The sequence below is a fragment of the Myiozetetes cayanensis genome, unplaced genomic scaffold (assembly GCF_022539395.1).
Source record: "Myiozetetes cayanensis isolate MyiCay16 unplaced genomic scaffold, myiCay2020 scf7, whole genome shotgun sequence".
NCBI lineage: Eukaryota > Metazoa > Chordata > Aves > Passeriformes > Tyrannidae > Myiozetetes > Myiozetetes cayanensis.
This window is the reverse complement of record NW_026087964.1, coordinates 41,666,534-41,688,840: the sequence shown is the minus strand read 5'-3', so window position 1 is coordinate 41,688,840 and position 22,307 is coordinate 41,666,534. Positions and strand designations below refer to the sequence as shown.

General features: G+C 42.2%; 1 protein-coding gene across 1 annotated transcript in view; it reads right to left on the bottom strand.

Annotated features, from left to right (window-relative positions):
- Positions 1-605: 605 nt before the first annotated feature.
- The window catches only part of GATB (glutamyl-tRNA amidotransferase subunit B), a 43,439-nt gene continuing 21,737 nt past the window's right edge, over positions 606-22,307 (bottom strand). The window contains exons 6-13 of the mRNA XM_050337879.1: positions 19,805-19,918; positions 18,634-18,718; positions 18,221-18,265; positions 16,083-16,272; positions 9,407-9,540; positions 8,947-9,025; positions 3,385-3,519; positions 606-1,076 (exon numbers count right to left, since the gene is read on the bottom strand). Coding sequence (XP_050193836.1) covers positions 948-1,076; positions 3,385-3,519; positions 8,947-9,025; positions 9,407-9,540; positions 16,083-16,272; positions 18,221-18,265; positions 18,634-18,718; positions 19,805-19,918 — 911 coding nt within the window. The 3' untranslated portion in view covers positions 606-947. The remainder of the gene's footprint in view (positions 1,077-3,384; positions 3,520-8,946; positions 9,026-9,406; positions 9,541-16,082; positions 16,273-18,220; positions 18,266-18,633; positions 18,719-19,804; positions 19,919-22,307) is intronic.

Here is a 22,307-nt window from a genome sequence, read left to right as displayed (position 1 = left end):
AAAACAAGCAAAGCAAGCGGTCCTTTTACTGAGCTACTGCATCAGAGGAAGGCACCGCTTTCTCAGGCAGATGGTGTGATTCTTGGGGCTGTCCTGTGCAGGGCCAGGAGCTGGATTCTCATGATCCTTGTGGGTCTGTGATTCTACCTGTTCCTCTCTGAGCCGTGCAGGGCTGGCAGAAGCACATCTGCTGACGCCAAACTGGGATGCGACCCTCAGAAGGGCTCAGGCACATCCCTCAGGCACTCCTCAGAACTGAGAGCTGCGAGCAGGCAAAGCAGATGTTTGGGTACATAGCTGGGAGGAGGAGAGCAAACAATCTGACACCCGGGGATGCAGGCACTTCTATCTGTGGCACTAGCCTCAGGCACACACTTAAGCAGCTAATGATTTCATCCTTTCCCCATCCCTCAGAAACCAGGAAGAATGATAGATAGGAGGGAAGTTTTTTTCCCTTCTGTTACGCATCGAGGCAGACATGGTCTTTCTAGGCATTTTAATCATTGTCATGAGTGTGCTCACAGTAATTCACAGTGAGTTACCAATGTGCATTATTATCAGAGATATGTGCACTTCCCTTCTCACAAACAGGCAGCCAGAAAAGCTGAGTTTGCACCCACTTTATTAGAAAACCAACCCATACAGCTTCAGCTTTCTGCATACTCACAAACACTCTTGGGAGCTTGTTTCCCAGGGCTGTGTGGAAATCACATTTCCAAATACCACATCAAAGTGAGAGAGATGCAAATGGCTGTATCATCTCCTGCTTTTCTTTGGCCCATCTGCCTTTGGCTGATGCATCCAAGGAAGGCTGGGACTTCCAGCTGCTTGAAGTATAACCAACAAGCCCGATGCTACACGAGGAGACACCAAAGTGCATTTGCAGACACAACGAAGCACATGTTTCTGTAGTCACTTGTGTGGCTTGTGTGGTTTTTCTCTTGTGGCTACTCTGATAGCTTCTTCTCTAATAATTGCTTCACCAGAACAGGACTCGACCGTCCTTGTGTTTCTCTTTGTACCAAGCCAATTAACTTATTTAGAACTTTTAAATTTCCTGCCTTTATCGCCATAACCTTGAAGAAAAAAAAAAGCAAGAGACACCACTGTTACAGGAATACTGAACATCTTCACTCATTCCCAGAAAGGGTATGAATATTTTTGTCATTTGGACACTGTATTTTGGGCTAAGGTGTTACTTATAAAAACAGCCTTCAGCTTTGCAATAAGCTCCTGCTCTGCTCCCATGATAGAACAGTAAGTCCCTACAGCAGCAGGGCCTTACAACTAATAGAAACTGCTACTCTTATAGAAAGAGTCAGAAAACACTTTTGGATTTTAACAGTGTCTGCAACTTGAACAGCAACTTCCTGGAAAAGAGCCAGAGAAGAAAGATGGACTTTTCTTGCTAATAGGATCTACTTTCTTGCTGAATATAATATTCTAACAAGTAATTTGCATCAAATCACAGCCTGATATCTGATAATATTTGTGAGGTCCTTAAAGAACAGATGTAGGTGTTATTGTAACAATGTGTTGCTTCCTTTAAGCCCAGAATACTTTGCAATGTGACAATTAATTAACTGGTCAGAAATACAATCGCCTATCAGATAGCAAGTGACTGATGCACAATCACCTGCAAAATTGCAAGGGCCATGTTTAAAAGCTAAAAGGATCAGAAATGTCACCTCTGGGCATTCCTAAAGGAGACCCTACTGCTGAAAGACAAGCACCTTGCCTTCATACTGCTTGTGTGGCAGGGAAAGCATTCTCTCTACATTGTTGGAGTTACTGGGTAGAACACAATAGCTGCAACTAAACAGGATGTCATATTTGCAGATATTAAGGGAAGGGTTGTGAACACAGGAACCACCAGCTGTGCCAATACCAAACTCAAATGCAGATATTGCTACTCATTACAGAATCTGAATTATTGTCAGTCTAAAATCTTCTTTGTAATGTCACACTATGGAAAGGACTCATTACTCTGGATCTGCTGGTAATTATCTATGTGGGGCAGAGCGCAGTACAATCCAGATACTGCACTGTCATAAAGTGCTCAGTGTTGGCATGAGCAGCTGTTTTTAAATTAGTTCATTCTGAAAAAAGTTACTCTCAAAACACATTGAAATGGGAGTGTGGTTATGGATCTGCGGCTCCTGCACTTCCCAGTTGGTTCTGATGTCCTTTCTGTCCATGCCTGTGCTTTCGTACCAGCCTGAAAATACAGCAGCACTTTTATCAGGCTCTGCAAGTGAGTCAGTCTGATGGAGGTCACGCCGACCTACTGCAAGCTCATTTTCTTTATCAAAAGCTCTGGCAGAGCTGTTAGCATCCCCCAATGAGATCTGGAGTGGGTGGTATTGTTCTCAAAAGATGTTAATGTTTTTTTTCCAAATGGCAAATGTAGCTAGACATTGTTTATATTAGAAGTAAGCTATTCACTTCTGCTTTTACATTTTTTGCTCCAGAGAACATATAAGCACTTGTTTTCATTTTGCTTTTTATAAAGCAGATTATATAGACTCTGTCAAGATCCATTCCAACTCCTCCCCTTCATGAGCAACAAGGGTTTTTTTCCCTTTTTTTCCAGCTCAGACCTTGTTAGACCGATGAGCCACACTGGCTGCTGTGTGTCTTTCCAAGGAGATGGGGAAGAGCCAACCTCCCCCTCCCCCCCATCTTTCCTACTGCGGCATTTGTGTTGCTGCCATAGCCCAGTGGAACAGCGGAGTGGGCAGCAGCTCTGGAGCCACCGCTGCTGCTGCTGCCACGGGGTCTGGCTCCTCCCCACTCCACAGCCACTGTCAGGCAGGACAGCCAGCAAGACTTGTCTCTTTGGCAGTGCATGGGGACAGGGACATGGCAAAGAGTCAGATGCAAGTAAAATGTTTGCCTTGCCAGTTGTGATGCATTCTCTGATTCCGTAGCTAATATATGCCTTGCTGGCAGGTAACTTCAGTCTCCAGCGTCAGAACAGTTTAACAGCGTTGCCCCAATATCACAACAGATGACACAAAAATCAGAGTTATGTGGCCAGGTGGCAGGGTGAGGTTAATGGCAGTACAGCCAGAGAGGGAGAGGGCCCTGTAGTTTTGCTTTCCTACATTAAAGTTTTATGGTCTTTCAGAATGACTTAGCACATTAACCAGACTGGTAATTTCTTCTGCTGATCACTTTGTGCAAGCTTCAATTTCAAAAAATCCACTTAGTAAAATAAGAAAGGAGAAGAAAAGCCTGATAATATCTTGGCAGTAGCTTTACTGCTCTGGCTCTAGAGCTCAAATGCCATCAAAAGGGAAAAAACAGAGAGGCCATTTTAACCCCCCTTTCAGTGCCACAGACTGCCACAGTGCAGAAGGTTCCCAGCACCATCATAATCACCTCATTTTCTTGTCTATCAATCACTGCCTGGCAGATCTGTTCGAGCTCTTTTTCATCCTGTAACAGCTGAAGTTTCTGTTCTTTAACAATTTCAAGAGGAGTCTTCCCTTCTCCCTTCCACAATTCCACAAGCACCTGAAAATCACAATAAAGCAGCAAAGGTCAGTGCCTTGACTTACCAACATTGTTTACATGCAGTATTTCAGTTACTGATCCAAGAAGGCAGAGTTTACTTAAAGCAAGAGCAGATTGTCTAAACGTGAACAAACCCAAGATTTAATCTTGTGCCTCTCTGAAAGCACCCTTGTGCTCTCCCCCTCCTTTTCTGCATCCTGTAATAAGACAGAGAATCATCACTTACTGCACGAGTACAGGTTAAAGGTTCACACCTGGTGCTCTGCAGCCTCCCACAGTCCCAGGACCTGCCTGCTCCTGCCAGTGCCAGTAGGTCTCCAAAGATGTTTGCTGAGCACAGCCCCGTGTGCCTTGCTGCACGGAGAGGGGCCACCCCAGCAGAGACCAGCACAGACTGCAAAGGCTGCTCCTCCTGCAGCACTCGTGTTCATCTCGCATTATTCACATGAACTGCCTGAGAGCAGTCAGGAAATGCATCTCCATGAGCAATGGCTCTACCCAGGAATGACGATTAGCTGACTGTTGTACCAAGTCTAATCCCAGGTAACTCATCCCATTACCAGTCCTCACCAGCAAGCTGTAATGAGGATACATATGACAAAGCAGAAGAAAAATGGTGCCAAGCAGAATGAATGCAGCAGTTCCAGCCCACCTATGCATCATCTCCAAGTACTGGACTGCTGGGCAGACCCAGGCCTGTGGAATAATCACTTGTTAATGCTAGTGTGTTTTCCTACACTGCAGCAGGGCTATTGCCCGGGAATACACTTGAGAGGAGAGAACATTTATAAAAAACCAATTTCCTTGGGCAGTCATTTTCTGTATTCCCTTTGCTCTTATTTCAGGGCTGTGGGAGGAGAGTAAGAAAGCCTTTATTAAAACAGCTCCTTGAGCTCCATCCCGAGCTGAAGTGCCATTACTGTGTCCCAATATGGAAATGGATGCCATGTCAAAATTTCAGCATTAAATATTCACTGTAGGATGAGGAAGAGGCTGGGATGGGGAGACGAGGAGGAGCATCAAACTGAATGTTAAATAATTTGCAGGGCAGAGAGAGAACTTGGGAAAAAAGAAGCATGTGGGTTGGCATCTTAACTATCCTGGCAATTTTCTTCAGCTTGACAAATCTTCTGGTATAAAAGACTTTCAGTTAAAGAATTCTGTAGCCACAGCAAGTATTTAAGAACCATGCATTGATACAATTCCTGCAAGAGGAGATTCCTTTGTCAGCAGTACCCCAAAGCTTTTTACGGGAGCTTATCACACTTCTGGAGACCTTGTGAGAGGGTAATGGTATGCTGCTCTATTGTGGCATCTCCATCTTAATTTCTCCCTCTAAGAGGGTTAAAGGCAGATCACAATACTGAAGTTACTGATAAGCAGCCAGAGTTACAATTGCTGTAAGTAAAGCTTTCAGATGTTTAAACTGAATAAATCAGTGCTGTATATGATGTCTTCTACAAGATCTTCCTTGTAGTGCGGTACTTAGAAGTCATCGTGCCAGTGCTACCTGCAATACTCCTAGAAAGAAATACACTACATCCAACAGAGATTCAGCCTGTCTGCAGCCTCTTGCTTGCCTTTTTTCGTAGCTCTTCACTGCTACCCCAGGCAGCCTTTCTGCTTCTTCCCTGAGGGACCAGGCAGGAAGGTTTCTGTCCCCCAGGCCTCCCAATGCACCTGTACGGTACATCACCCTCAGAGTGAGCCCTGTCCTCACCGTACAGCACAGCCCGTAGCAAACACCCTGGAGAATCTAAGTGCTGCACAGATCAGGGGCAGACACTGAATAAGCCCTTTCAATCTCCTGGAAAAAGGCAGATGGGATTTTTAGGATGCCATGGGCTGCAGGAGGGGGAAATCTGCAACAAACAAAATCTAAGCAGCCAACCATGGCAGAGTTATCCAGAAGGAACTCATATATCAAGCTGACTTAGAGCAGGGGCAGGGCAGCTCAGCAGTCAGAGATCCAGCTCTGATTCCCTGTTATGCCTATGCCAATATTTCCTGGCACTGAGAAAAGCTTGCCCATTAGAGACCTTGAAGGCACCAGATTTTCCCTGTGTGACAGCTGCATCATGTACTTCATTTGGTAACAAGCATCTCCACTTAGCTAGTAGAGCAACAATGTTATCAAGGCCCTTGCTTGTTTACAGGTATGTAAGAAAGTGGAAAGAGATGTGGCCAAGACCTGTCAAAGATGCACTTTTTAAAAATGTGTCTCTCCACTTGGCAAGGAGCATGAATCTAAAGAAAGCAGTTTAAAAAGATTTCAACTCATTTACACAAACTGCCTGCACCAGCACAGAAGGATCAAATTATGAAGTCTCCAGAGCCAAAATGTGAATTTCAGGTCTCATTTCCATTACTGAAATCTCAACAGTTTCCACTATTGATTCTTGCCTGAGCATGATTAGATTTTAATAATGTTCTGCAGTCTCTACCTATGCAGGCACAGCAGCATTGGTCAAGATGAATTAATCAGGACTTACACGTCTGGCTGCCATGGGCATCATATCAAACATTTTGCAACTGGTGAACGTGCCAGCTGACTGCTGTGCCTAGGAACGCTCCAACTGGAAACCCTATCTGCAGTGATTTGCTGCCAAGGGTGGGAGGAAGCAGCAGGCAGCACCATTCAAGTCAGTCCTGTGGGCACCTCTCATTTCCAGTGACGGAAGCCTTGATGTCTGGCAGTTGTCCCTCAGCCTCTCTCAGAAGCGAGGGGCAGGCTGGGTCCAGTCCTCCAGATGGTAGAGCCGTAATTGTCAAAGCAGATGGTTCAGTTTAGGTTTGTGTACTGTACTCGTTTCCTTGCCACCTACTTTAAAGCAGGACTGCCCAGTGGGTCTTTTGAAGTTATTCCTATGTGGGTGACCTATGCAACTGCAGAAGCCAGCAAAACTTGGGTTCTGCTCTGCTCCATGGCCTACTGGGGCATTGATCCCCAGTGAACTCATGACAAGGGTGTCCACATGGAGTTGCTCCAGCCTGGCTCTAGGCAGCAGGGGCAAGCTTCCCTGGCCCAGGAACCAGCCTCCTCCCACAATGCCATAACTCAAAGGCAGGTCTGTCATGCCAGAGAAGCACTTGCTGCCATTCCAGGCAAATAAAGAGTGAGGCCCCATCCCACGCACACTCCCCACTGGACTGGTTTCAGCCCTGAGTGAGCAGTAATCCCACTGTGGGCTTCAAAATGGTGCCCCTGGGGTGGGCCACAGCATGTGCCCGCGCAGCTGCCCCGATCCAGGACATGCTGCCCCCACATACCTGCACACTTGCAGACCTGGAAGCTGCTCCTGCCTTTGCACAGGCACACCAGCCTGGAACTGCTTCAGAGACCTCTGGAGTAGAGCACTGTATTTGATGGCAAGTTGGGCACGAGCTGTGTAATTACCTACGTGGTAATTATGTGAGCACACAGTGCCCTTCGCTTGGCACACGCATCCCACCATACAATGCTCTGTGTCTACAGTCAGTGCTCACAGCTTTTATCTGCCTGTGTTTAACTGCCCTTACACAGCAGACACCAAACACAAAACCTTTTAAAAAATTTAAGCCTTCAACAGCTTCCTGCAGCGAGCACGTATGTGTACACATGTCTGTGTGCTCACCCCATCCAACCCTTCCATCCCCTCCTGTTGGATCTGTGTCTGCTACTGCACATCACGCTCCCCCTCCCCAAGTGCTGCAATTCATCTGCTGGTGTGTATATATAGCCTTTTCTGCCCTCGGGCCAACCAGCATCTCTGCCTACTGCTGAGAATTGTTATAAACATTTGTTACTCTTCTGACATCCAGGCAACCAAAATACTTTTCTAAATGTGGCAAGGTTTCTGCAGTCTGATAGCATCATCACTGGGTGATGGCAAACAGTGCTGTGATTTCTCTGTGTCCAATTTCAGAGCACCGAGGACAACACGCACATTACAAGGAGTTGGTAATTAAACAAGAAATGCATCTCTGAAATTCCTGATATTTCATAACCTGTCAGAAGTGCTGGCACACAAATATATCACAAGGCAGAAAACTTCCACAGAAGAGCATTAGTACCCTGTCCCTACCTCCACAAGGAAGAGACTTAAGACTGGAGTTCTGACGCTTCCCTTTCAGATGCAGACACCAAACTGATGGGTGTGCCACAACCCCTCAGGCACAGAACTGCTCTGCATTCCAATGCTTTTCCTATTAATACTTTATCTCCTTTTTGAAGCTTTTAGTTTTCCAATACAAAATTTCTAAACACACATGCCTGAAGCCAAGCACTTAAATCCCTATTTATGACACCTGTCTTATGCAGCTGGCTATCCACAAAAGAAACAGACCAACAAGGACACCAACTTGATTAAGAATCACAAGCGTATCTCAAAAAAGAAAACAAACCAGGAAGTTTAGAAGTCTCCAAGCAGGGTAAAGAGCCATGTTTGCAACAGTTACACTTGTTTTCTTATAATGCAAAAACCCTGGAATAGTACTGAACTCAGTTCAAAGTTGTACTTGGACTGAATGGACATGTGTTAGACAGATGGAAACCTGCTCCATATATTTCAGGGCGTTAAAAGTTTGAAAGCAGTTAAGGCAAGTTAAATGTCTTCATTAATAGTTGCACTGATAAACATACAAACAGGTCCCTACTGCACTTATCCAGAGTATAATAATTAGTCTGAAAAGACAATCTATTCCACATAAATGAGTTGGCAATAATTTAAGTTGAATGATTAATTATTCCTCATCATAAAAAAACATCCGAAGTTTTACTACAGACACAGCAGTCACCATATCCATCTTAACCAGTTCACAATTTTAGACATAAATCATCAAGAGCTGATTTTTCACACTGTCCTAAGCAACATGACATTTAAAAAAAAAAACAGCTGTACCATCTTTACTTGTGTGAGAGGTTCATAACAGCATTTGCTCAAAGAAGCAAGGATAAAAGAAAGGCCAGACCTCTCCCACTTCTGACTCAGGAGTATACCAAAGCAGAACTCTTTCTGTGACTACACTCAGGTGAATTATATCCTTTTCCACCTCCTAATGCTTGGGAACCCTACTGTCCCTTAGTACGCAGTAAGTGATACTCTCAGCTTAGCTGCAAGCCATGGATTTGCTCCCACTGACCTTTCACTCAGGTCTGACTCAAACTGTGAAACTGAGATCTAGTGTCTGCTCTGTTCAGAAGGAGGATTTATTTAATTGACTTCAGTTCACATTGTTTAAGTCTACTATTTGGCTTCTACCCCCTTCTAACACTGAATATGCAGAAGTATCTGTAAGATTATAAACACACATAAGGCATTTGCATCTATTATATTATAGATACAAAATTTATCCTTCATCAACACTACACACTGATTATAAAATTGCTACACAACTGGAGTAAGCAGCCACAGATTCAGAGTACAGTAAAATCAAAAAGGTACTTACTTGCTTTGCTGCTGTAGAAGAAATTTCTTTTTTTTCTAGAAGGTTCAAAAGGTCAGCCAGGAGAGCAGAACTGACTGGACTAGGGAGAAAGGGAGAAGTTACCTCAGCAAATAAGGTGATGCATGTGTCTATGCTACTGTTGCTTGCCTACAAATCCTACATGCTGGTATTTTTCCTCATGTTACTCTGTGTTCAAGTTTGGTATTCAGGATAGCCTACTATGCCTTACCATCATCATTTTCTAAAGACTGAAGACTGATTACAACTCTTAACTACATGGCCCTCTTCTCTGCAACATACTTGACTCCACTGAGCACGGCAGTGCCAAGGCCTGCGCAGTATTGCCTGGTGTAACAAACTTCACAGGGAACAACTAAAGCAGCAGTGGGCAAAGGAGGGACATGGCACTTGAGAAAAGGATCCCTTTTGTTTCACCAGTGTGCGAATCTCAAAGACTGACCTTTCCTTTACCGTAAGGGAATGTTGTTTCAAGTAACTGAGCAGGTCATTTAGCACCCAGCCGATCACTCTCTTTGGCTTCATTCGGGTCTGTTTCACCACGTTTTCATAGAATTCTGCTAACCCATCTTCGTTCTGTTTAAGAAAAGTTGAATGCGTTAGAGATACTAGAGTGCAAACACAATTACAGAATCAGATAATCACAGAATCATTAGGGTTGGAAGGGATCTCTGGAGATCATCCGGTCCAATCCCCAGGCCAAGGCAGGGTCGCCTAGAGCAGGGGAAACAGGTTACAATTAATTACACAGTTACACTCGGTGTACAAATGCTCAATCCTAAAGTAAACTTCGGTTGTGAATTCATTGCAAAGGCACAAGACTTTAGAGTAGTTTTATTAACATAACAGCAAATGAACGATCTTATGCCTAGAACAGACACACAGAGCTTATCTGCCAGCCTGTCTGCTCCAGTGGAACTTCCAACAAATGAGCGATCACTTTTCTCTTAACACCTCCCTAAAATTAGCATTAGGGGAGAACCTTTCTCATCTTCTCCTGAGGTTTAAGTATGTATAATGCTAGCAAATACAATGCTGCCATCTCCCACGGTGTCATGCTGCCTTCTACCAAGAACAGATTTTTCCTGAAACTGCCTACAGATACTTAACTCTTAATGTTGCAATCACTTCTATTTATTTTGGATGGAAGGAATAAGTGTAGCTCGCATTTACCCTTCAATGATACAGAAAGGTCATACTGTAAGAAGCAGGGCTTTATTCTACCTTTTTTTTTCCCAGAGAAGCCATGTAAGGTTTTCCACAGCACCCTTAAATACTCAGAAGATATGACAGTAGGGGATTCAATTTATAGCCTAAGTGAAATCTGAGATTGTTTTTAGAAGAACAGATACTGCACAGTCTGTTGAATGCTGTGGTGTTTGCCATCAAGGTACTGATGGATCTTTAACTGCAGCACAGAATTCATTAGGTTTACTGAAGGCTGAAGAAGTATTAAGTGGCAGCTCCTACCTTTTCAAGGAGAAATCCAAATCCAGCATGCCACTGGACTTCTGCAGTGTGTGGCATAAACACACAGGAGGACAAGCCAGCTCTCAGAAGTTGAGAGGTAACAGTTTAGAGAGACAGCCAAGGAGCTATTCTAAGTATACAGTCATCACAGCAGAAACATTTCCCAAGCACATACTGACTGCAGCCAGATCTCTGAACAGTTATGGGCAAAGAGAGTGCAGGGTACACACCTCAGTTCTCCATCCACACACATCCCATCAAACAGTCTCATATGCCCTTGTTTTTAAAGGCCATTTACTGCCATGGCAATACAGAATTTTAGACTTTCCTTCTCCAAACTTTCTCAACACAAACTTCCAACAGCTCTGGATACCCCATTTTTCATTGGTAATGATGTATGGCTTTTGAGAAGACTGCAAACTACTGCTCTCTGTTCTGTGAAACAGAACAAAATGTACTTAGATTAATGTCTGATGTGCTGTAAAACTGGTGTGACAAAAATGAGACCCAGCGCCTTTACCTTGAGACCATGAGGAAAGAAACCAAGTTCTCAGCTTAGGAAACCACCGAGGTCTTTTGTGAACCAAGGTAAGCCTATATCTATATACGACATATAGACGTTATTCTCTTCTCCAATGCTTTTACTAATTTAACTAGTTAGTCTGTAATCAAATTACGCAAAATCAAGGCTAAATAGCCTAGAGGAACAAATTTGGCTTTAAAAAAAAAACAAACAGTAAAGGAACGATGTGATTACCAAAGTACAGTAAACTTGATTAAAAACTGTGAGCGTGTTAGGTGGAATTACTAGAATGATGCACTGCCAAGTACTGTACTCTTTCTAATTCACCTCAGGATTCAATAGCACAAACAAACACTGATTATTTAAACAGTGGGTTCCCTTACACAGAAACACCTGTCCAATTTAGACAGGAAAAAGTTAGGATGTATAAATGCTGGTTTCCCTACCCATGCTGCAGAAGGTTTTACAAACACTCCAGGCAGAGCAGCTCTAGCCACAACGTTATGCTCAGGCAAACAATGTCTGTGCTGCCACATGCCTGAATGCAGCTACAGAGCTCAGACGCAGCCTGTCCAACACTTCCATAGTGTACAGGCTAGAGAGCGGATCCCTACAAGAGGGCACGTTCAGATTTCTGGATACCTACAGCCTGGCTGGAGTTACAGCTCTGACCCTGCTGCCAGACCTTTGAAAATCGAGGACAGACATACCCAGCCTTTGCATTTTAATCAGATGATTTCCAGGCAGCAAGCACAGAAAAGCCCAGGAAAACTCAGGGAGGCAGACTTACATATGCTACCAGGTCTAGGAACCCCATACTCACTACTTGCACACACAAACCCAGACACATTTCCCAAAATTCCCTTGCATTTTGTTTTAGGTTTTTTAAAGTGACTGTCATTTTCTGTAGCCAAGGAGTAGGAAAACCCAGCAGTGTTAAGACTGAAATGAATAAGGCAGAATGTCAAAACATCAGAATGACTGACAGAAATGAAACATTTTCCTTATTTTCTTGTCATATTAGAAAAAACGTAGGCATAACTTGATTAGCTTCCATTTCTAGATACTGTAGTATGTGAACTTTAATTTGGTTTATGTTTTGGTCAACTTTCTTCATGCCAAATTCACTCCAACTACCAACACATACATACACATCTGTCCCCTGCAGCAGATCTGAGCTGAAAACCACTGCAGCACACTCTTAACATGCTGGAGTACAGGAGTGCTAACTGCCTGTTCTCTCTTAATTCTGAATACTCTATTTTAATCCTCATAGAAAAAACCCCAGAAATCTGGAACAGCAGCACCATGTACGTGATCCAGACCCACTCAGTGCTCCCATTACACACCAAATATGCCATAACTTACTCATTACAGTCTCACTGGCATGAAATCTGACATACCAGTATTTCAACCAGATGCAAATTTCTTTTTAAACATGGTTTAAAACAACCATTTCATGGCACTGAGACGTCAAAAACCCTAGTGGTGGAGTGATTTCAGACACCTTTTAAACAGCCTGAAATAATACTTTATTTTACCGAATACCATGGGTACAATCTTTGGGGACATTGGGACTGTAATGCAAACTTATGCTTTTAAAGATCAGCAATGTTTCCCAAAGAACTGAAAAAGAAAACTACTTCAATGTTCCCAAATAAAATGTCATTTGTTGCTTTGTTATTCCCATTTTCACCATCGCAGTTCCAACAATAAACAACTGTGAGGCAACAACTGCTGCAAAAATGTGCAAGATTGTCAGTGGGGAAAAAAACCCAGAACAATGAAAAAAACCAATGAAACAGATAAGCAGAGCAGTTAAAGAAAGTTCAAACTTTTTCCTACAGTTTCTTATAAAATGATTTAAATTCTTAAAATAAGCATAAATTCACCTGCATGCCAATGTGTACAAGAATGGCATGTCATAAAACGAAATGGTCAAACCCAACTTCCACAGCAGCCCACTTTTGGACTGTTTGAAGGAGTCACCAATGTAATTGTTCCATCAAAGCAATCAGTCCAAACAGAACATTCAATTCTATCTGAGTGAGCAGAGGAGTGGTAAATGCACAGGAAGACTTGGCATTCATAGAAGAAAGGAAGTGATCCTACTGTTTTGGTCTCATGCTGTACCGTGACAACTGATCTGTTTTCTGTTTGGACCTCAGCATGCATTTAGAAAACAAAATGTCACATTAATACAGTAATGTCTATGCAAATATATCTTTTTTTTTTACTCAATAAGAAGAAAGACAAAAATATTATAATACCATAACTGGCAAAGTTGTCAAGAGATCCTTCTTGACTGATGTATTTGCCAGCTTACCAGTTTACACAGCAAAGTAGAACTTGCATGCAGAAATTGAGTGCCCAGATACTATGGAGTATACATGGCTGAAAGAATTATATCCTTATGAATAAGAACAGCTCTGCATGAAGAAAAATCAGAAACATTTATTTTTGCAATTTATATAAAATTGCTGAAAATTCAGCAGTTTGCATTTAAGACATTTCAGATATAAAGACAGGCTACTCCTTCCATCTTGTAATCAGGCTAAGGAGCAATCTCAGTTTCTCAACACCACAGTATGTACAGGCAGCTACTGTGTATGGGAACAAAGCTCAGGAAGCAGGCTCAGAAGCTCACCTGGATGCTGGAGGATGGTGTTGTTTTACTGTAACTCTGTCGCACAACGCTTTCTCTAACAGGTTGGTGCAGAACAGACTTTGCATTTTAGAGCCATCCCTCCACAACAGCCATTTATTTAATGAGCACTCCTGGGCGCTCTAACCTGAACGGATGCTCATTAGATTTGTGCATCTGGCCCTATCAGCAATCTCCTGCAACTTCCGATGCAAGCTGAACGCGGCAACGCACACCCCGCTTCCCTGTGAATAAGGTTAACTAGCCTCCCAGTGAACAGGCAAGCAACTTTTATGGAGAGTATACAGGCTGACACTCTAATGCACAATAAAAGGAGACCCGCAACGAAGAACATGTTCACTTCATGCATTCAAATGGATGCATTATCTTATTACTAGCTGAATCCCAAATTTCAGCTTGGAGCTCATTAATTGTCTTAGACATTGCAAAAAGGAAGAAAAGGTAAAAGGGAAAAAGCAAAGGCAATAATCGATTTCAGAGAACAGCTGAAAGAGAGCGCAGGATGAGGCAAATATACAGGGCTCGTTGAGAGATGACAGAAGCCACACAGCAGAAGCCATCCATACTAGCAAACCTAAACACACAAAACGTGGGCTGATGCCAAGTGGAAGCAGTGGGTGTACCAGGTCCAGTTGGGATGGAGTTTATTTTCTAGAAAGGGTGTTGCATTCTGGATTTGTGACTAACGCAGTGCTGACAACACACCGGTGTTTTGGCTACTGCTGAGCAGTACTTTCTTTTTCCACTCTGTCCCCCACAGTGAGTAGATCAAGGATGGGTACAAAGTTAGGCAGGGACACAATCTAGCCAGCTAACCCAAAACTACCAAGGTTATATTCCATGCCATGTAATGCCCTGCTCAACAAGGAAAACTGAGGGAAGGGGATATCGGGGAAGTAATTAGTGTTATTGGCTGCAGACTGGCTGGGCATCAGTCAATTTGTGGGACATGGTAAGTGATTGCATTTGCATCACTTTGGGGTTTTTCCCTTACCTGTTCCCTCACTTAAGTGTCTTTATCTCAAATCATGAGTTTTCTCACTTTTGCTTTTCCTACTCTTCCTTGTCCCACTGGCAGGGAAAATGAGCAAGCACTTCTGGTGCTTAGCAGCTGGCACAGGTCAACTCACCACAGAGGGGAAGAAGAAGAAGAAATCAGAAAAAAAGGATGCAGGACCCATCTATCCTTTCTACTCCTATTTCTATTTTAATATGTGAGAAGTATGTTGTCATGAAAAAATGCATGCATGAGCAGGAATACTGGCTGCAAAATGCCATTTTACAGCTTATACAATGAAATAGAAAGGTAAGAACTACCAACGCCTCTTGATACTATCACTGCAGTCTCATGACTTTGATAAGACTTATGACTCACCTGCCCACCAAACAGTGAAACATCTGCAACTCACTACAATGGCACAGCGCCACAAAAGCAGTTTTCTTAACAGCTTTCTTCAGAATAAAGAACCATTTTCTTTCTGTAGAATCAGCTTCTGTACAAGTGTGTTAAATTACAGACACACAAAGAAGGGATATAAGGAAGTTATGTGCACTGTTCTCCCTCCATTTATAGTCAAAGGAAAGGAACTCCTCCAGAGGACAATTTAAAGTACTTACAGTTCTGCTCTGAATCTCACTCTGAAAAAGTCCTTTTCCTTCTCTCTCCACTAATCACAGACGTAACCAAAGCAGGACACTCTCCTAGTTTAGCTGGCTATGTGAAGTGTCTGATCTTTGGTGGGTGTACTGACCCCCTCCCGAGAGTTATCACTAGCAAAGAGAGATGACACAGTTTGCATTTAAGAAGCTCAAAGTCCTTTAGAATAATTTTGGAGGTTATGAGACTTTGCTGTCACTTCTGTCTTTATAACCATATTTGCCACATCCTTTTCCCTCCCATCCCCTCTTCTGAACATAACCCTGGTAAACTGCACTGTGAGGTCAAAGCTGATGTTGTGCAACCATCCAGTGTATTTCCCAAAGAATAAATCCGAGTTTTTTTCCCAAAATAATCTCAAAAGTAGGCCTGTCAAGCTGAAAGATTTAGACTTTGGATTTTGATTCATATTTGTTACATACAGTCAATGTGCCCAGCCTTGTACCAGGCCCGAAGACGAGCAGAAGGCACTTGCAGACAAGGGTCTGTAACCAGAAGTTGTACAATTGTTGCAGTCAGTCATGGGCGCATCCATGTGTAGATGGTCAAGATCAATATTAAATAATCATTATTTGACTGCACTTGGCATGAGAAACACAAAAAAAGTCTCATGGGGTCTGCTTTAATTTCTCCACCATTTTATGTATATGGCTCCTTGGTACAAAGAATGCCTTGGACATGCTTCCAAATAAAAACATCCATGAGGACTGATAGCTGGTTAATATGACATCTGTAAATCCTTTCAAGAACCATGCAACTCTGAAGTTTCTAAGCTTCTTTTAGCACTTGATCAATAGACCTACCAATAAGGCAAAGCTGTGTTCAGGAAGAATCCCATACTGTTCAACAAGCTTTCCTCTCTTCACACTGGGAAGGTCAGGAAGCCTCTCATGAATCCAATCAATATTTATCACTTGCTGGTGGTTCATATTAGCTGGCAAAGATTTTGCATCATACAGAATCAGCGGAGGAAGGTTTGGCTCTGGCATGAACCTAGCAAAAATGAAGAAAAACTCAGTTATAATTATTTTCACTCAGAAGCTAAACAACACGGAATAAAATTTATATCAAAAGTTTATACTTTCCTAGTAGTTGTATCACTCTTTCAACTAAACAAAATATTAAAAATTCTTTATATATAGAAAACACCTTTCTACTGATAAGTAGAAAGGGACCAGGCCCTGAACTGCTGCAAAGCATTTGTTTTCTTTTTTTTTTTTGAGTATTTGCCATCAATTGTCAAAGAGTTCATAACAGAAAAGGAGTAATTAAAACTCTTCTGCTCCCAAAATAATAATAAAAACTTCCAGTAACACCACTAATAATAGATATAGAAATAAGGCACTCCTTTCGGCATCCAGTATTAATCGTGGACCTGGACAAAAATGGGAGTGGACTTGTAGGGAAGAACTCAAGATTGACAGCCAACTGCCAGGAGCGAACTGGGCAGGTTGTAACCTTTTCCAGACAAACTTCAAAACTCTTGATGAAACCTCATGCTGTGCTAAAAGCAAAGTCACTGTGCTCAGCAGAGTGCCATCACAGAACAAAAGGCTCCCTTAAAGAGAAGGCCAATTCAAACTACTCAGATAACTGCGATTGAAGCGGAAACTTCACACTTACATGATCAAATGAGAGGTTCAAAACCACCAGGATAAAGGGCATTGGGCACCCTCTACATTTACTATAATATTTTCTATTTTAAATCCGCCTAAACATAGACTTTAATGTGCAATGTGCAGCAGTAAGTTACACAAAAACCCCTGAAAAACACAGTTTACAGTTTAATACTGATCAAAATCTTAGTATTAGAAATAAGCTTTATGGTCTTTATTTGAAATATCTTGGGCTCATCAGTTTTGCCTAGGTTTTAATGAATTTTTTTTTGCATTTATTCCAGTTAGTCTTTTCAAATAAGCCTCATGCCAGCCTCTACCATAACAAGGAATTCAAGAAATGATCACTGTTGCATTTCTACAAAAATACCATTTAAAAAGTAGATTTAAAATCAAAGTTTGTGGGATGTCTTCAAAAATCAATAGCAAGATTAGTGGTAGAATATATACAGATCTAACAGGAACACAGAGATGCCAAAGCTAAGAGGCTCTGAAAGTTCTCCTGCAGAACTACAATTCCCCGTGTGGGAAGCAAACCCTGGGAGTAACAGGAAGGCTATCTCTGCAATAGAGAGTTCCAGCAAAGCTGGGAACTACTAGGAGGATGAACAACAAGATGACCCTAAGCAGGTGTGCTGCTGCTGTTGCCTCAGCACTTGCTCCCAGCAGCCCTGCCTTGCAACAGGACTCGTGCCTTGCCCTCTCGCCCTACAGCTAAATCCTTCCTGGGTGACTCTTTATGGCTTGATGGCTGCCATCTCACAATGGTGGAAGGCAAATGTACTTAGGAAGGTAACATCATCATTAGATCTACAAAGATCTTCAAGGTAGAAACCTGCTTATGAATGCTGACACCTTTTAATAGCAGTTAGGATTTTCGAGCAGTGATTGTGACCTACGATCACAGAATCTAAGTATGGAGAGACAGGACCTGCTATCTAAAAACCATTCCCCTCAGTATTTACTTAAAGCAAGAGCAATGCTGAACTCAGAATATTCTTACGTTTTATGTCAGGCATTCTTAAAAATATACTTGTACTGTCCACAAAGTAAACCTTCAATTTACCTACTTCGAGCTCAAGTACTCCAACTTAGTTTTTGGGAAAGGTCTAGGGGTTCTAGCACAGATGAAACACAGTTCTAGATCTGGACTGCTCAGACTAGCACTGATTTTGATAGGTCTCTGTCCCTTCCAGTAGAATGTAAACTTCCAATACATGCTTACTATACTGATTAACTTTACATATCCTTATTACAATGACTACACTTAAGAAATTTAATAAATTCTCAGTTTGTGGAATGTTAAGTTTATTTTAAAAAAATACCTATAATCCTGTTTTCCTTCTTTGTCTCTCATTGGTATTGTGCACCTAAAATAAAAAGAAAACAAGTGCGGTAAGAGGTATCGCGGAATTAGTTTTATAGCAAAAACACAAAACAAAAACTCTGCCTCACAAAGTTCAGGAGAGCCTCTTAAAACCACTTCAAAGAATGTGTGCAAGTCATTGAAGAGGGCAGTCACTGTCACACAGACACTGCTTTAATGCAGCACACAATCTGTTGTGAAAAAGCCTCAGCTTTAAATTACTACCTGTGAGGAGACTATGCTTGTGAACATTAGCTTTAGAGGACAAAAGCTGAGCAATACTGTATTATGTCTCCTGATCACATCACTAAGTATCTGGGGCGCTCTAAAGTGGATATTTTCCCATGTTCCTCCAAAAAAAAAACAACTCACCCAAGCTTGGAATCAAAGGCTCTTGTTTCATTCAGAATTGTTCCCCCATTTTCAAGTTCTTCAATTTGCCTCTGTATTTCATAGTCTGACAGTAACAGAAGAAAAAAGAGTAAGCTTGTTAGACTACACTAATAGGTTTCATGCACTCCACTAATTCATTTTTCACTGCTATGCAACAATGAAATAGTTTGTTGTTTTAACCTCAATCAAATCAACAGCAGTAGTTATAGGCAGAATTATCAGTCACTGTCTCTCTCTCCAGCACTGTTTCTTTCTTTGTGTGTTTTCCTCATCTTCTTTCATTGCCTTTAAATGGAAGCCATTTTCTCCCAGGCTTTGCAGCCAAGCCATACATTCCTAGTGACCTTGCAGTCAGCCAGTTCAGTTTTCTTCTGGAGATGTAACAATCAGCTTTTCTTGCTCATACCCAAGCTGCATCTGCACTTCACACACGTCATGTACCATCCTCAGTGGAAAGCAATCCTCTCCACTGCAGGACACAAAACCACTGTTACTGTATTTCGGTACTAAACATGCTAGGCACTGAACCATCTGCTTCATTCTCCTGGCAGGAAGAGGGTTTACCTCTGCAAAACCTGCACACTAACACGGCTGCTATTCCCAGAGTACCCCATACTAAGATCTGTTCTGTCAGGGAGCAGCAGGAGTGGGGCTGCTCCATAAAGAGGGATAAACCAGGAGTCAAGGGTGACCAGAGCGCAGGCAGTGCCCTCATGGTCTGGCACAGTCCCATTAGTCTGAACAGTGTGGGCAGGGCCGTGCGCTATTAACACAGGCCCACCGACAGTCTCAGTCAAGGTGAGGGGATGAGCCAAGTCCAGGGTCCATTCAGGGAGTTCAGGCAGAAGCAACAGGAGTTAAGTCCTGATGCAGGACCAGGAACAGGACTACAGAATAGGTCCAAGGTCCTTTAGAAGACAGGACTGAAAGCTGGCACACCTATGATGTGGCAGCTCAGGCAAAGTCTGCAGGCCCCAACCTAAGCTTAGATGGGACTCCTGCACCCACGGGCAAGGTGCACGGAAGAGACACACGTGTGAAGCTAGTCAGGGCATTTAAAGCAAATTCCTGCATTCAGGAGCTGACATATTTCATCTCAGACCACGTAAAATATCTACAATGCTCTTGTAATAAAGCAACCACCATTTACCTACTGCTTTTGCCAGAAATCGTATGCTATTGATATTCTTCACTTCAGTCCTCACTCCATAAGGCTCTCCAGGGTGATGCACAGAAACATTGGCATCCACTCTCAGCTGACCCTCTGTAAAAGGAAATTTTATCAACAGAACAGTCCGCCCGGTACACTGGAGTTAAAAACTGCATGTTATGTGCAAAGCATTAATAGCAGACTTCTCTGTGTTCAGAAAGGAGCAACAACCACTTCACCATAGCTTTCTGCTTCTGATTCTACCCCAAGGCACTGCCTTGAATCATTCAAAATATTTCTGAGAATAATGCTTGCGGGTTTTTAAAATTTTTTTTAAAAATCATGGCTCATAAATCCTCTCAGAAAACTGCGTGGTGCAGTGCAGCACAGATCCTCTAAGCCATACAGTGAAAGGAGCTTCTGAATCACAGCTCTTAAATAAAGGGCAGAATTAGACAAGCAAAGTGGTGGATTGTGAGCTTCCATTCCTCTCAAAGCAGCACAAAAATACCTTTCAGAATTACAATTTGATGGATATATACTATCCTGACATGGAACACAAGAACTTAAGGTTATGTCGAACAGATTTACTAAGGTGTTCTTGGAAATTTACAGCTCAAGGACAAAATGTGAGAAGCAGTGGATTTTTTTTGTAATTTTCCCCCTCTCCTTCAAGAAACTGCAATCTCACCCCCTAAAATGTCCCTGGCTGCCAAAAGCTGAAACTGAATACAAAGTTTTATATAAAAACATCCTGCACTTTTAGTCCAAAACGGACAGTTATCTGGGAATAAACTGCTGGGAATAAACAAACAGTAGAGGTTGTATTACATTCTGGAATGTTAACAAACATTATTTTTCTCACACTACACACCTGTAGCCTTTCCCAGTGTTGTTTTTTCTTTAAATTTATTTCAAATACAGATAAAAGAAACCAACACCTACTATGTAGATACAGTGGCATTATTAATGAGAGTGCAAAATCGCTCAGTTAAACCTTCAGAATCCATTCCACTCAATAGATTTATAATTGACTAGAGAGGCCTTGGTACAATCTGTAAGAGCAGGCTGGAGGATGGCACACTAATTTCCTCTGTCTTCGTAGTGTCTTGCCAGACATGCAAATGAAGGACAAAGGTGTTGGAATGACCCAACATCTCTCTCAAGAGAAGTGTTTTGCATGTGGTCCCTCTCTGGGGTGAAACGAGTACTTGTTCCAAAAGAGGAACAGTCTTGTCCTGCCCTTTTTTTATTTTGAGACACAACCTGTTTCTACTTGGATGTACGCAGACAATATACTGGATTGTACATAGGACGTATTGCAGACAATAAAGTTAATCAGGCATAAGCAAAAGGAGAGCCAGGCTGTAAATGTTAAAAAAAAAAAAAAAAAACACCAAAAAAACACACCTTTTTTTTCCTTTAAGCCCAGCTTATTTTCCTTTCACTTTGCAATGAAATCATCTTTTCATCTGTTCGTTTTTAATGAAATAACAACTGATAAAACTGGGCACTTGTCTTCTCTGTACATGCAAGCAGAATGAAGGTAAATTACGAGGATGTAAAGCCTTTATTTGAAAAAATGTAATTACAATGAGGGAAAACCACAGTAGAAAGCCCCTAAAACCTTCACCTTGAAAAAAAAAAAAATCCAAATACTTTTAAAGCCATCTATCCTGGAAGAAAATATTTCCAATACTCCTATAAAATCAGAAATCCCCCTGTGATAAAAGGTATCATAATGCAATTTCCAATGGCAATTTTAGGGTCAAATTCAGTAGTTATAAATGATGGTATATATTTATGCCCACAAAGAAGCAGCATGCAAACTGTCTGCTTAATATTGACAACTGCACCTCATTTGATATGAGAGACGCTACTGTGAGAAAAGATTCAGAGAAATAGATAATGTCTAGCAATTATTATTTCCGCCTACATTAAATTAAATTTCCATCACTAGCCAACGTTTACTGGATCCCATTTATTGGGTGATACATGGGCCACTCTGACTCAGTTCTCTAGGAGACATCCAGTTGTATAATGGACTGAATTTGTTGCCAGACAGCGAGGCCAACTGTCACAGGCAAAAATATAGCTTACATTGTGAACACTAATAAGCAGCTGATAATTATGTGTATGTGTGGAAGGAATGAATGCCTAAAACCATACTTTAGACTCTCAAGCAGAAGCCTGCTGTATGCCAGCTGTAACCGTGGGCTGGTTGTAAATTTTGGTTACATTAGGACTGAGGAAAAATGGCGTGACCTGAATTTCCCAATTAATGGAGGAGACACGTGAGACAGAATCACCAGTTAGGAGGCTGAACACAGCCTATGCTTCTGCACTTCAGCTATTGCAAAAATTGGGGCCTTAAAGCTTCAGAAAGAGCTGGTGCCAGAAGCAGGGGTTCCTACAAGAGGAAGCAGGTCTCAGAAAGATCAGTCATCTTGTCTAAAATTAACCCCAGCACCCATGTTTGTGTCATGCTGTCATTTACTCCATC